This window comes from Pyrus communis, chromosome 8 (genome assembly GCF_963583255.1).
Source record: "Pyrus communis chromosome 8, drPyrComm1.1, whole genome shotgun sequence".
Taxonomy (NCBI): Eukaryota; Viridiplantae; Streptophyta; class Magnoliopsida; order Rosales; family Rosaceae; genus Pyrus; species Pyrus communis.
Window position 1 is genome coordinate 25,452,030 of NC_084810.1, and position 16,351 is coordinate 25,468,380.

General features: G+C 36.9%; 2 protein-coding genes and 1 pseudogene across 2 annotated transcripts; all 3 read right to left on the minus strand.

Annotated features, from left to right (window-relative positions):
- Positions 1–5,922: 5,922 nt before the first annotated feature.
- LOC137743223 (uncharacterized) lies at positions 5,923–6,390 on the minus strand. Its single transcript, XM_068483103.1, has one exon. It carries the CDS (start codon positions 6,388–6,390, stop codon positions 5,923–5,925), a length of 468 nt encoding a protein of 155 aa, XP_068339204.1.
- Positions 6,391–11,490: 5,100 nt separating this feature from the next.
- LOC137743822 (oligopeptide transporter 1-like) lies at positions 11,491–14,269 on the minus strand (annotated as a pseudogene).
- Positions 14,270–14,403: 134 nt separating this feature from the next.
- LOC137743224 (oligopeptide transporter 5-like) lies at positions 14,404–15,342 on the minus strand. The gene is made up of 2 exons (XM_068483104.1): positions 15,261–15,342; positions 14,404–14,873 (listed from the first exon to the last, which is right to left on the minus strand). The coding sequence occupies exons 1-2, from the start codon at positions 15,340–15,342 to the stop codon at positions 14,404–14,406; spliced, it is 552 nt and encodes a 183-aa protein (XP_068339205.1).
- Between the last annotated feature and the right edge of the window lie 1,009 nt (positions 15,343–16,351).

Consider the following 16,351-nt stretch of genomic DNA (forward strand, 5'->3'; position numbering starts at 1 on the left):
CATAAAATTTAAATTTAATAACCTATATGATATTTTGACATCTTTTAAATTTAATGATTAAATTGCCACCAAATGCAAGGTCAACATTCAACATTAATTATAATAACGATTAAATTAATAAACGACATTTAATAATTAATTAAAAATATATGAAGCTGCTGTTAAATTTGACAGCAACCTGTTTGCTGCCAATCCATGTTAGCGCCACATATGAATTTGCCTTTCGGTTGAAGAATATTAGTGTGGTCTTTTATTACTGTTATAACTTATGTGGACATTTTGACATCTCCCTTGGAGATGCTCTTAGGTGCACGTTGAAAGTCTCATTGTTCATTGAGTTGTGATTAATAAATTGTTAGTATATACATGTTATAATCAGAATCTCTCACTTGAGCAATCATCATCTAAAGCTCACTAGTTACTACTATACCAAAAATCAAACAAACCTAATGATTTAAACAAAAACTCTATTATTGGTCCACAATTAATATTACTTTAGTCTAAAGTTGTTATAAATAGGTATAAGTTAGAGAGATAACTTTTACTAGTGACAGGAGCGAAGTAGGTATAAAATATCACATTGTAACTATAACATAAGGAGATGACAAATAAAAGAATGAGGGATAGATACTGATGTTATTGATCTTTTCTTGTTTTCTATGTATCTTGAAAGCATACAGAGCGCTCTATTTATAGAGAAACTCAAACAAACATATTAACTATACATTGAAATTTATAGCACACACCTTTTGACAATACGATCCTCCTTCATTTCCTAAGTTAATATCACTTTGTGTGGGCATTGAAAAATCTACCAATGTTTTCAATATCATTGTGGGCATTCATTAACCCACTAGTATTTTCAACACTCCCCCTTGGATGCCTACATATCAACATCAGCTGCCTCATTAAAACCTTACTCGGAAAAACCCAGTGGGAAAAAACCATAGCGAAGGAAAAATAGTACAACTTTACCTGGATTGTTGATATAATGTTAAATATGCTTATGTTGCCTTGTTGAAACCTTGATAGGAAAAACCCAATGGGAAAAATCCTAATCGAAGGAAAAAGAGTACAACATGCATTTATCATGGGTGCTCCTCCTGATATGTATCTCCTTTTGATTCCACATTTTCCAAATTTAGCTGATTGGTAAGTCGACGTAATTTGATAGTTCGCACTAACTTTTGAAACGTGCACTTGGGTAGAGACTTGGTGAATAGGTCTGCCAGATTTTCATTGGAACATATTTGTCTGATTTTAATAACTTTAGCCTTCTGAAGCTCATGTGCATTGAAATTTTTTGGAGATATGTGTTTATTCTTATCACCTTGATGAATCCTTCCTTCATTTGGGCAACACAGGTTGCATTATCTTCATGGATGACAGTTGGATTGTCTGTCTTCGAAGTTAGACCACATGAATTCCGCATATGATGAATCATTGATCTTAGCCAAGAACATTCACAACTTGCTTTATGTAAAGCAAGTATTTCTGAGTGATTTGAAGATGTTGCAACTAATGTTTGCTTTGTTAAGCACCATGAGATTGTTGTATCTCCATTCTTGAACACATATCCAGTTTGTGAGCAGGCTTTATGCGGATCAGAGGGAAAACCAGCATCTGCATATCCAACTAGGACCTGGTCATTTATGGATTTCTTTGAGCAGAAAAGACCCATGTCTGTTGTCGCACGAAGGTATCGCAATACATCTTTGACTCCCTTCCAATGACGAATTGTTGGAGCAGAGCTATATCTTACTAACAAGCTGACTGAAAAAGCTATATCTGGTCTAGTATATTGTGCTAAATATAATAAAGCACCTATTGCACTCAGATATGGTACTTCTGGACCAAGGGCACTTCATCATCTTCTTTTGGACGGAATAAATCTTTCTTAATGTCTAGAGAACAAACGACCATTGGCGTGCTGAGTGGATAAGCCTTGTCCATGCCAAATCGCTTCAGGATTTTTTCAATGTAAGTTGATTGGTGGACCAAAATTTCACTAGTACAATGCTCGATCTGCAAGCCGAGACAATATTTTGTTTTTCCAAGGTCTTTCATTTCAAATTCGCTTTTCAGATATTCAGCAGTTTTATTGAGCTCTTCAAGAGTTCCAACTAGGTTCATATCATCGACATATACTACCACTATAGCAAATCCAGAGTTGGATTTCTTAATGAACACACAAGGGCAAATGACATTGTTGATATACCTTTCGTTGATCAAATACTTACTGAGACGATTATACCATATTCGTCCAAATTGTTTCAGCCTATACAATGATCGCCTTAATTTGATTGAGAGCATACCTCGTGGTTTATTAGTTGTTTCAAGCAACTTAAGTTCTTTTGAAACTTTCATATATATGTCAGTATCTAATTCTCCATATAGATCCGCGGTGATGACTTCCATAAGTCGTATGTCAAGTTTTTCTGAAACCACTAAACTTATTAAGTAACAGAACGTAATTGCGTCCATTACAAGAGAGTATGTCTCCTCATAATCAATTCCAGGTCTTTGCGAAAAACCTTGTGCAACGAGTCATGCTTTATATCTTGTAATCTCGTTTTTCTCATTTCACTTTCTTATGAATACCCATTTGTAAGCCATAGGGTTTATACTAGGCGGGGTTTGGACTATCGGTCCAAAAACATTTCGCCTTTTTAAGGAATTTAATTTTGCCTGGATTGCATCTTTCCACTTAGGCCAATCTCATCTCTGTTTGCATTCATTGATAGATCGAGGCTTAATATCATCACTTAATTGATTTCGGTGGCTACTGCGAATGTGAACATGTCGTCGATGATTATTTCATTTTGATCCCACAATTCATTAGTACAAGCATAATTTATGGAGATTTCTTTGCTTTCATGTACCTTTGTTTCTTTAGGTACATGTGTCTCACCAAGGACATTTTTTTTTTCTGAAAGTAGAGAATCATGAATTGTGGATTTGTCATTCATTTTTCTTCTTGAATGATTTCATTTGGATTCAGTTGTGCCCTCGTCTTTCTCTTTCGAGGGTCTGAATCTTTTGAACCTGAAGGTCTACCACGCTTCAAGCATGCACCAGATGATTCATTCGTTGCCACTTTATTTTGTCCAACAGGGACATCAATTCTTGCAGGTGCATTTACAACTGGTATATTTGATTTTGTCACTTTCATGGCATCATTAAATGCATTTGGCATTTGATTGACAATACTTTGAAGATGAACGATCATTTTCACTTCATTTTCACATTGAGTGCTACGTGGATCAAAATGAGATAAGGTGGGAACAACCCATATTAGCTATTGCAGTTCTTCTGGAATGATCTTTTCTCCCCCTAACAATGGGAAGATTGTCTCATCAAAGTGATAATTAGCAAAACGAGCTGTAAATATATCACATGTCAAAGGTTCTAAATATCTAATGATAAACAATGAATCAAAACCCACATAAATTCCTAGTCTACCATGAGGTCATATCTTAGTGCATTGTGGTGGTGCAATAGGTTATAAACAGCATAACCAAAAACTCGTAAATGTGAAATGTTTGGCTGATACCCAAACATAAGTTGTACTAAAGAGTATTGGTGTTGGCTATAGGTCTCAATCAAACAAATGATGCAGCATGTAAGATGACATGTCTCCATGCAGAAACTGACAATTTTATTTTTATGAGCAGAGTGTGAACTATTAATTGAAGTCGTTTGATAAATGCCTCTACTAGACCATTTTGAGTATGGACATAAGGAATAAAGTGTTCAACATCAATGCCCAATGTCATGCAGTAATCATCAAAAGTTTAAGACGTAAATTTACCAACGTTATCAAGTTGGATTGACTTAATGGGGTAATATGGGAACTTTGCTCGCAACTTAATTATTCGAGCAAGAAGTCTCGCAAAAGCTACATTCCGAGTAGATAAGAGATAAACATGTGACCATCGGGTATATGCATTAACCAAAACCATAAAATATCGGAATGGTCCACATGATGGTTGAATAGGCCCACAAATATCCCCTTGAATTCTTTGCAGAAATGATGGAGATTCAGCATCAACCTTTAGTTGTGATGGTCTAATTACCAACTTCCCTTGAGAACAAGCCTTGCAATGGTTATCATTTGAGATAACAATGTGTCTGCTTAATAATGGATGTCCATTAGAGTTGGCAATGATTCTAAGCATCATGATAGATCCTGGGCGACCCAGACGGTCATGCCAAAACATGTAAACTTTTGAATTAATGAACTTTTGGTTCATGACAGTATATGATTCAACTGTCTTTATGTATGTATAATGTTAATGCACAAAATCAGCGAGGACTTTGGTACAACAGAAAGTGTCAAGTTTGTGACCTTCGCTAGGTTGCTCTGGTCATTAGTGTGGATAAGTATGTAAATGAATAGAGACAGGGAAGCAAACAACACAAGATGTACGTGGTTCACCCAGATTGGCTACATCCACGGAGTAGAGAAGTTCTCATTCGTTGTGAAGGGTTTACACAAATACATAGGTTCAAGCTCTCTTTTTGTGAGTTCTAGTGAATAGTTTAGTACAAATGACATTAGGGATTATTGTGGGAGAATGATCCCTTTTTATAGAAGAGAGTTTCTAGTTTTGTTCTGACATTGACACGTGTCGTGTTGTGATTGGCCTCTGATATCGACACGTGTTGCGATGTGATTGGCCTCTGATACCGACATGTGTCGTGTTGTGATTGGCCTCCAGGTTGGAGGAAAAGTCATGTGGGTCCTTGACGGTATGCTGTTGACCGGTGCTTAGTAGTTTCGGGATTGGTCAAGTATGGTACAAACATATAATATAATCCACTCGTCAAACCATGCAACTTCTCTAATATACGCTTCTAGGTATCATTGGAGGTAATGCATAGATACTACACATTTTTTGCACTTTTCATTTCAATGTGGTATCCATTTAAATGTATGTCTTTGAAACTCAACAAATTTTGAGTAGATCAAGTAGCATACAATGCATTCTGTATTGACAATATTGTTCCATTTGGTAACATAATCTGGACTTTCCCTAAGCCTTCAATTACATCTGATTGAACTGATATTGTTGTTACCCTTACTTTTGTAAGCATCAATCTTGAGAAATACTTTCGATCTCGAAGTATTGTATGTGTGGTTACGTTGTCTGCAAGACAAATATCTCTGCCATTACTCTTGTTTTGAGAATGACCATAATGATTATCTATACTTTATGAGTAAAGGGATCATGGTTAAAAGCAATTTATAACAGAAAATTTAAATGCCACTTTTATTGAATTTGAAATGCTAGTTTTAAACTACAAGTTCAGTACATCAAACATAAACTATTCAGTCAGACCGGTACATTTCATTCCCTTTTCCACAATAAAGTCTAAGACATCTAAGTGGGTTATGTTCAACTGACCTAATAAGTCACATACTAGATCATGTATATCCATTGGTTTAGTTTGGTCGAGAAAATTGGTCTCAACACCCTTCTCCTTGATGAAGGCTTGATATAGATCCATCAGATGTTTTGGGGTACGACAAGTACGTAGCCAATGCCCATTGCCACCATACCTATGGCAGACTCATTCAGAGTTTCTGGGAGCATTATTCATATGAACTTTGCCTTTGTGGCGATTTACATTTTTGAAGTTTGGGCCCAAATTATGTATTGGAACCTGGTTGTGAAACTAGACACCATGATTCTTACCTTTCTGGTTCCACCGTCCTCACTTGTGGCCACATCCTCATTTATGATTATTGCCACCAGAGGATGTGGCGTTCACTTCGAGGGAAGCAGCATTCACTTTTAGGAATGGTGCAGATCTAGTAGGTCAGGACTGATGATTTTTCATCAAGAGCTCATTATTTTGTTCAGCTACCAGGAGCACAGATATCAGCTGGTTGTATTCAGTGAAATTTCGCTCTCTATACTATTGTTGTAGGAGCACGTTTGAGGCATGAAAGGTGTTGAATGTCTTTTCCAGCATATCTTCCTCAGTGATGGTTTCCCCACAGAGTTTCATCTGGGAGCTAATTCTGAACGTCGCAAAATTGTACTTAGCCACTGACTTGAAATCCTGGATCCTTAGGTGAGTCCACTCATAACGAGCTCTTGGAAGAATCACCATTTTTTGATGATTGTATCTGTTTCTCAATGCCTTCCAGAGAGCTAACGAATCTTCAACCATTAGGTACTTGCTCTTTAGTCCTTCATCAAGGTGGCGACGGATAAAAATCATGGCCTTTACCCGATCTTGAGAAGATGCACCGTTCTTCTCTTTGATTGTTTCTCCAAGACTCCATGCCTCCAAATGGATCTTGGTATCCACTACCCAGGTAAGGTAGTTCTTCCCAATAATGTCTAGGACAACAAAATCAAATTTTGCCAAGTTCACCATTTTCTTTTCTGAAGAAAAACTGAGATGTGTAAGAACTTGCAATAATATGCATTCTAGAGGTATGTAGTGTTAGAACTTCTAGTTCTTACAATTTTTTTTTTTCATTTTGATCTTCAGGCCAAATTGATAAACACTCAAAACTTCTAGCTCGAGATTTACATGATGAATGAGGAGGGTAATTGTACCGCAACATACTCATTGAAATAACATAACATAGGATAGGTGATTATTCCGCACTACTCAAGTAGCAGGAAAATTTAAATACGTAGAGTAAGGTGGGCAATTATACTGCACCACCTAAAATTGCAATGAAATTAGACAGCAGGTAAATTAAATATGCAAGGTAGGGTGGACGATTATACTGCTTTACCTAAAATTTGCAGTAAAATTAGATCTGCAATCCAGGATAGGTGATGATACTGCACCATCTTAGATTACAGTAAGATTAAATTTACAGTTCAAGATTGGCGATTGTACCGCACCATCTTGGATTGCAGTAAAATCAACATAAATAAACACTGGGTTAGTAATCAAGAGCTACACCAAACAAGAAATCAAAGATATATATAAATGTTAGGTTGAGAACTAGAAGCAGGCATGGTGCAAACAGTTCTTCGCAAAGGTATGTCCAGCAGTTAAGGCATAATAAGAAGAAGAACAGTAAAATCCTTAGAGGAAACATTTGTTTTCTTTCTTTTGGCGAAGAGAAATGAGAAATGGTTAGAGAGTCATGCTGATAACGTGTTATAAATAGGTAAAAGTTAGAGAGATAACCTTTACTAGTGACAGGAGCGTAGCAGGTGTAAAATATCACACTGTAACTATAACACTAGGGGATGACAAATAAAAGAATGAGGAATATATACTGATGTTAGTGATCTTTTCTTGTTCTCTATGTAGCTTGAAAGCATACGGAGCGCTCTATTTATGGAGCAATTCAAACAAACGTATTAATTATACATTGAAATTTACAGCACACATATTTTGACAATACAATCCTTCTTCATTTCCCAAGTCAATATCACTTTGGGTGGGCATTGAAAAATCTACCAATTTTTCAATATCACTGTTGACATTCATTAACCACCAGTATTTTCAACAAAAGTAAGGTTTTCAATTGCACAGTTCCAATGAATAGTGTTTTGGGATGAATTTTGAGTTAATTACAAAATTGCCACTGCCTCTTCATTGACATTCAAATTGGAAGTTACAATTTATTTATGAAATTGCCACCACTTTTCCACATTGAAAGGGCGCCCACGCATCAATCATCGTGAATTGCTCTGTTCCGTCCGTTTCCATCCCCTTTTCTTTGGAAAAGGATCCGGTCCTTTTCCTGGGAATTGATAGGATTAAAAGCACAGAACAAAGTAGCACACAAATGTCCTATTAATTTTCCTTATTAACAATAATATTTGTCAATTGTAGCATATGAAAATAAGGGTCTTTCCCGCAGAAGATTATTTTATCTAACTACTTAAAATGTCACAAAAATTGGGCTGCTTTCCCTACTGACCAGCCACTGAAAAATAATTATTAGACCAACTTACACTTATCTAAAGTCTACAAAATTTTATATGCGGATACTGGACACACAGAGCTACACTCATACAAATGTTTGGGATTTTTGGAGTTGATTTGCTATTTAAATTAAATCGAACAAAAACAGGACAAAAACAAATTTTAAGTAGTTCGCAAATTAAGAAAAACGAGTTAGGGGAATTGTCATCCACCACCAAATAATCATGCAAACATGTTATGTTTCATTCAAATTCCTTCTATTTCCGGATGAAGATGCTTAAGTTGGCTCAATGTTAGAACTCAACCTATTACTCTTTCTTATGTAGTATGTTAAGAGAATGGCGTTTTCAACTTAACTTAGTCCCTAGCATGCAATCTAGAATGACGTGTTCATAGATTTAACAAGTAGAAATCATTAAGAACGAAAAGAGTTTGAGTCATCACAAGGCATCGTAAGTACTGGCGCTGTCTTACTTATCCTAGAAATTGGTTCACATGTTAATCGCAATTAACAAATACTACTCTAGGACATATGTAGGTCCTCATTTGACAAGGGCATGCACACACATATTCATAGCATTAGAATCCTAGATATGCTTACTAAGTATGCATCCGTAGAAAACACATAAAGAATTCATCAATGAGACAAGTAGTGAACCAATTTTCATCCACTCATAAAAGTAATTCAAACGAAATGTCATAACAAACTTGCAATCATATTCGGGGTTTCAAACAGCCCCTAACTACTAACAATTTAGTTACACAATCCCTAAGTTAAAACAAAAAATAGACATGAGTTTGAGAAAATAGAACCGAAAGAAATCGACTAAGGCTCCCTTGTTTCTTTCCTTCCCCAACACTACTTTTAAACCAATTCTTGCTGCATCATTTTATTCTCCTTAACTCACCCACTAATAGCCATTTAGTAACGACAATAAGTGAGAGGAAATGTAAAACAATTGTAACTCCTTGGGTAGCCTTTATGCCAATTACTCCCTCTTAATCCTCATCTTTAATTCCATTTCCTGTCAGCTGGTTTGTTCTTGATTGCATCAGTTTTGGCTGCTAGAATTATTGGATTTATTGCTTTCAATGCTTTCTTGTCAGTTACAAACTGCTCAGCCTCTTGGGAACCTTTCAGTGTTAAAACGGCCATAACTTCTTCTAGAAAAATGATATTAAAAATCCGTGAAATGTTCCAGAAAATAGACATCTGTAGATTTCCAAGCATATAAGGATCATTCTCTAATTCATTCTGAGCTGTCTGTAAATTGCTTCCAAAGTTAGCTGACCTGCACAGACAGTTTTGACGAATTTGTTACTTAAAATCTCACTTGTGTTATTTTTCTTTTCTTTACTTGACAAATCCTACAAAACACAAAAACAAAGTAAATAGCTTAAAAATATAAGGAACTAACTAAGAAAAGACAAGTGAATTTGATATAAAATATATATAAATATGAGCTTATCAGGGATCATATGGATCTCGTGATCGTGATCGTTCATCGTACATCGTGCGGTCAGAAATCAAAAAATTTAAAATTAAATATAAATAGTATCTAACGAAAACTGACCGCACGATGTACTATAAACGATCACGATCACGGGATCTCTAAGATCCCATGGAGGATCCTTTTCCCTTTTCTTTTCCTCTTTTTCTCTCCCGACTCTCTCCGTAACCATCCATCAAATCCCCTCATCCCTCCCTTTTCTCACTCTGTAATTTCCCTCAAATCCCTCACCGAGTCTCTATGGCCATTCTCAGTCTCGCCAGCCGTGAGGCGTTGGAGGTCGATGAGGCGATTGCTATGGAGTCAGAGACCATCAAGTAGAAGTTGGAGGACGACTGCGCCGCTAATGCGATCCCTCTCCCCAACGTGACCAGCCACATTGTCACCAAGGTCATCGAGTACGGCCGGAAGCATGTCGAGGGTCGAGACGGCGATAGCACCGAAGTCGGCAAGAGCGCCGATTAGGCTCTCTAGAAGTTTGACGGGCTTCATCAACGAGATCAAAGTTGATCAAAATGTTCTCTTTGATCTTAATAACCAAGAACCAGTAGAAAATAGCATGCGGTATAATGATTTAATTATCTATGGATTATATGTCATTCTGCCTTGTAAATCAAATTGCTAATGCAGTGTGTTTGATTTGTTTGCTCTTGAGGTACCATTTTTCCCCATCTAAATTTAAAGTTCCACTTTTTATAAATTCTAAATTATTTTTCTGACCAAATGTGAAATGCATATGTGGGAACGTCTTATACAGAAGGCCGAAGATGGTGGCTTGGATGTCATTGACACCTGTGTCTTTCGGAATCTTCGCGGACCTTCTCCTGGCAATGTATTGATTGCTTTTCTTTCACTTAATTTCTTACATTTCTCTGAATTTCGTGCATATTATCCCTTTCTCTGTTCTAGTATAAAACATATATTGTTCTTACAATTTTGGGATTGTAGTCTAATTTTGAGGGGAGGAACGATTCGGTTCGGTTCACAAAGAGGGTTTACAAGGCAAGGCCCTATATTCATCCTCAGATTGGTCCATATATTTGTTCAGAATGGAATTTTGGGTAATGATCATTTTCCTCAGCAGTTTTTATTCCGTCAATGAATCTTTTTTTTAATGTTTCTATTTCCTTTAGGATGTTTCCAGTTTGGCTGAAGAGAGCCTTTTAAGGTCTCTGTTTTTTTCACTGAGGATGTGTAATTTGAAAAGTTGACGTTTTAGTCATTTGTCTTAATTAATCAATGTTTAGTTTTTTTACCTTACACAAAATTTTTAATTATAATTTTCGTGCCCTGATTTCATATTAGGCGCCTTATCTTCATATGAAAAATTCCACCATTTTCAATTTTTTTGGTAAAGTTAGCAGCTGCTTCTCAAATTCTCTCTCTCTCTCTCTCTCTCTCTCTCTCTCTCTCTCTCTCTCTCTCTCTCTCATTTACCATCTTATGATTCATAGCGGTTGCAGATTATAGCAGCATTTCGTTTTGATTTGTAAACAAACTGTATAACTTTATCTTTGTATTGGGTTACAGTATAAAGTTTAACGATTGAATTTGTAAGATGATTTATCAATTTTTTCAGAAACTTACTATTCCTGCCAAATGCCCAAGTATTATGTCTTCTACTTTTCTACTTCCCTTTTATGTGTTTTTCCTCCATGTAGTAGATTGATTACTTGAAACTATGATATTGATGACATATTGCTGTCTACAAATGGATGTTTCTTATAGCATGCATATCCATATATAGCAAGCAAAATTTGACTTCATTGGATCTTAGGTATTACATCGTTTTAGTTGCTTTGTGGGGAAACTATTCATGCCTGTTGTGACTAATACATTCAATGTCCACAACAAAGCACCGACACATTTTCTACTAACTCTCTAAACTAACTCTCTAAACTAGAGTGTGATTGGGGTATAATTTTTTTCAGGAAGCTCCTAAAGTAACTTTCTGGAGTTCCTAAAATAACTTTATAGTCTTTTTAGCTAAAATTTAACTTAAAATAGAGAGCATGATTATAAATGCCTTAAGAGGATAAGACATAACTAATCAGAGAAATCAGATTCATTAACCTTGATTAAGCTTAAACTGAAATTAAAGTAGTTTAAAACCAAATCAAACTGTACGTGATGAAACGTGATTATCATCATCAACGATAGAAAAGAAACTGGGCTATGGCATCCACAATGAAATTAAGAACACAAATGATGGGATTCCTTGAAAGCATATCTCATTAAAGTGGGCAGCCTTTGGCAACAACCCCGGGCGCCGTTGGACACTCGGCCAACGGGCATTGGTCACTGCCTCCAAGACCCCACCATTGAGGCCCATTGATCCCCTGAGATTGAAGGGAGAAATACATGAGAACTCCCATGAACGCAAGGCCAGCATCCAAAGAAGCAGAGAGAATATAGTTATGTCTAGCCCACCAGCCCTTGTGCCTTCTGTGCACATAGAAGCTGAAGAAAATACCAACTGTAAACCATGTTATGTAGTGCACGGCCTTAGCCGGCGGCATGGAGCTCGTTGCACCGAGGATTATGGGCATGTTGATGAGCCTGATCCACATGTGGTTGGGGAATTTCTTTGAGAGGAACCAAACTGGAACGGGTGCAAGGAGGCCGATGAGGAAGAACCAGTTCATCTCCTTGTAGACTCCATAGCTGGTAAACATTCGGAGTGGGCCTATGACCCCCCATATGATCGAAGCATGGTAGAACACATCATCTCCCGGGCATGTCCACGGACTTCCCTCTGGCAAACTTGATGTATCGCAGATATGCTCGATGGATTCGAGAAGCCACCATGCTGTGCCAAAGTATACACTTGAAGCCACAACAGTTCCCACTAGCTGAACATATATATAAGAAAAACATCCCAGATCATATAAGTGTGATTATAATAAATAAAAAAATATATGCACAATAAAACAAAGGTATTTAATCGGAAGTAAAAGTGAGGGACACTGAACAAATAATAAGCCATATATAAACCAAAGTTTAGTGCGCTTTTATCATAGAAGGGAATACTTTCATCATATGAGTGTAATTAACTAGAATTTCTCTATGCAAGGTGTACGTCCTTAGTTTAGGATGGATTTTGTTTCGATAATGTGTTATCAACACATTATCAGTAGGTCCTTTAATTAAGAATGGGCATCTAGTCCAGAGAAGAACTGTAAGAATAATTATATCACAAATACGAACAATTAAAACAAGGATATTGCTGCTAATATTGATAGATTTATAGTTACCTGTGCAATAAACATTGACTTAGGCGGGATCTTCATGTAGTGACCTAATTTGAAGTCACCAAGAAAAGTGAGTGCTTGTACCATGCTGATGTATCCATATGTCTTACATGTCACATTAGCAACAGGCTTCCCCGGGTAAATATACCCGATAACGAGCTCCGTGATCACATTCAGCCCCGGTTGCTGCACAAATACAATTAAATGGTAAATCGAAACTTTTTATGAGTCTCTTTGGATGAAATTCGCAACACGCTGATCATACCTGGTTTGTTGTGGCTTGAATAATGCCGATGGGCAAGGTGAAAAATAGGGCAATGCCACAAGCCATTAAAACTCCCCACCATGGAAGTTGGAGCTGTTTTCCAAAACCTTCACAAGCAAAGATGGAAAGGCCAACCATTAAAACAAGGATGAGTTGAAACCACCATTGAGGGACGGAATCATAGTTCTTTTTCATCAGCCGGGTGTGGACGTCGCCAACTTGATCTTTCACGACACTAGTTGTCTTCTTCCACATACGCCAAATTGATCTGATCATGTATGAACAAGTTATTAATTAGCTTTGAACAAGAGTATGAATTGAGGGCACTGATTTTCACGCTCCTGTTTTCTCCTTTGGCACTCCTCTCATTGTTTTTGTCCTCGATAAGTCTGCTTTGGTTTATTAAATCCAAAGGCTAGAAAACAAGTCGAAATTGCACATGAAGAACAAGAGTTCGAAAATCACTTCCCAAAGTTAAAAATGATGCTGAAAAGAAATAAGAACTTACTTTCCATGGAAGAGGGCAACATGTGAAATAGTAGCTGTAAGAGTGGCAAAGCTCAAGCCATAACTGAAGGCAAAGAAGGTACTGAGATAGAGTTTACTGTAATTGTTATACGCTTCACGATCGATGTCGAAAGTTGTTTGATTCAGAACCCGGGAAAGATCATAGGTCTGGCCTGTTGAGTCGAAAGTATGAGAGGTGAAGATTGGAAACTTCTTAGCATCATACGCATTGGACCAATAAGAAATGGGGGTAAGAATGTAGAGGATCAAGACAAAACCAACTAACAAGTTGATAATGGCAAACCCTGGTGTGGCTAAAGGGCTGCCCAAGAAGCCAGCAATGGTGGACCAATCGAAGCCAAAAGAGCCAATGCCAAGACCATTCATGCCAGAACCAATCTGTTGAGCAGTGATGGAGCTCTTCCATATCAAGCAAACAATGGAGAAAGCAGAGATGGAGGGGAAGAGAAATCCGGGAAAAATGTAGTAAGCAAAGCTGCATACGAAAACCATGAGGAAGAACTGCAGCCTAGTAAGGCCTCCCTTTGGTCTTTTTCCTTCTCATGTAATGCCCTGCCATTCAAAATTATAATTTTCTTCAGTCAAGATAGAAAACCAAAGAAATGTCATTCTATTTAAGTGATAATTTTTTTCAATCCAATCACGCACAGATGTAGGTCATAACTTTTCCACATAGCAGTGCATGATTGACTGAAATATCTACACAATGACATTCCGTTGCAGAGAAGTTTTCTCATTATAGAGGATTTAGTAATAAAATACCTGAAGAGAGAAACTTGAACCAGATTTGCAGGCCACCACATGTAAGGGGAGTCAACAAGGTATTTTCTGAATAAGCCTGCCCATCCATACCCAAGCATCTGAAAGCTTTCAAATTTCACAACAAAAGAATGACTTGCTGAACAAGAAAACAGACAAAAGAAACCCTAGTCGTAAATCAGCCTTTGGTATCCAAACTTGCCTGAGTAGTCTGTGCTAACAAGAAGGCTGCTGCAGGATGCTGCTTCCTGTGGTAGAAGGCCTTGACAATTGTGATGATGTGTACTGCATAAACACCGCCTGCTCCCGAGTTAGCAAATATGGTGATCAACACATGTTCTTTCAGGTTGAAAGGCCCTGGATTCATTGTAAACGACCATTTTGTGAAGGGGACTCGGAATTTTCTGGTTGGAAGGGTCGCAGCCATCAACTTTCCTAGAGGAAGGACAACAATCTGTGCGGAGACTGAAGAAACGGACAGCTGATTCGTTCGGAACCCAAAGAATTTGTTGACAAAAGAAAGAATCACGCACGATAAAATCCCAAGAACCCATGTCCGAAATGTCAAGGTTGGCTGTGAAGGGTCGTCGTTTATTGGAACAGTTAGCCAAACTTCCTCAATGGGGCTGTCATTCACTTCATCATCACCTACATCGACAAATCGAAAACAGTTCGGATTAAAATGCCAGAATTACTTGGCCCCTCACCGTCCACGATGTTAGTCATGAAATTTTCCGGACAACTTGATATAATTAATCATTGGATACACAATGCATATATACATATATTCTTAAATTAAAAATTTAGGAAAATAGTTACAAAAAGACAATAAGCCGTCCATTTATTGCCTTTTTATTAGTGTCTTTCGAGTTTTTTTTGTTTAATTTTTTTTATTATTTATTTATTTTTAAATAAAGGTCTGTAACCCTTTCACTTTAGTGTATATCCCAGAAAATTTACGTTTTTGTGGATAAATTTGTTGAGAAAAAAATATACAGAGATCATAAGGGGCACTACTTGGCTAGGTTTACCAACCGATGACATCAATGTCCGATTGAAGCTTGCCGGGCAACTTTGCTTCAGAGACTCCATCGAAGCCATTGAAGCCGCCCACCATCTTTATCGCTTTCTCTCTGGTCTCTTTTCCCCCTCCTTTTTCTCGATCGAAACTCACTTCAAACCCCTCAATGGCTACAAGAAAATGGCACTCTTTATATACAAATTCCTTATTGTTTACTTTGTTAGCTTGTTAGGAGACAGACTGTTGCTCTTCAAAATAAGGAAATGCTAGGTGTTTTGGCCTACTAACTATCTGCTGAAGTCTCTGCAGATTGTTAGTCAATTCATATAAAACCATGTATCTAAATTTGGAAAAAAGTTTTAATCTGACGAAAACCCTCTTAGTGTTAAGTACACTAGTTTTTTTTTTTTTTTTTTTTTTTTTTTTTTTTTTTTTTTTTTTTAATTAGAGATATGTTAGGATTACATGTAGGTGAGGCTTTGAAAAAAACAACAAAATTTGGTTGTGTAAAATTATATTTCTGCCCCATATTTCTTATTTATGTTTTGTTTTAATTAAAGGGTTAAACTGTAATTTCATAGGATTTTGGTTGACAGTGAGTGTTTTATTAATTAGTAGATATTAATACCTCCTTGAGGTTTTTTGAATTTTCACAAAATTCTTTCAGATTTGAAACATTACACCAACATCCCTTCATATTTTAATACACTTTCACAAATACCCATTTGGTCGAAAATTTGTCTATAAAAAGACAAATTTACCCTTATACTTAATTACTCAATAAGTTAAAAACTTTTATAAATAATAAGAAAAAGAAAATCAATTAATGACACACCCCGACCTGGAATGTCCACTAAGACTCCGAATCGAGTTGTGTTGGCCGACACCTGGAAGGTGACAAAGCCATAAAGTGTAGTGATGTGGAAAATGTGAATAAATTTAAACCTGAATGTGCCTAAATATAAGAGTGCGCTGGTGAGCGGGAATGAACCCATTTCACACGTGACGTCAGAGCATAAGTAAAGTACAGTAGAGTGGATTGAGAATTATACCCTCAGAGATATCCACTTATACTGAGATTTTCCAAGAGTTCTCGTCGATAAGA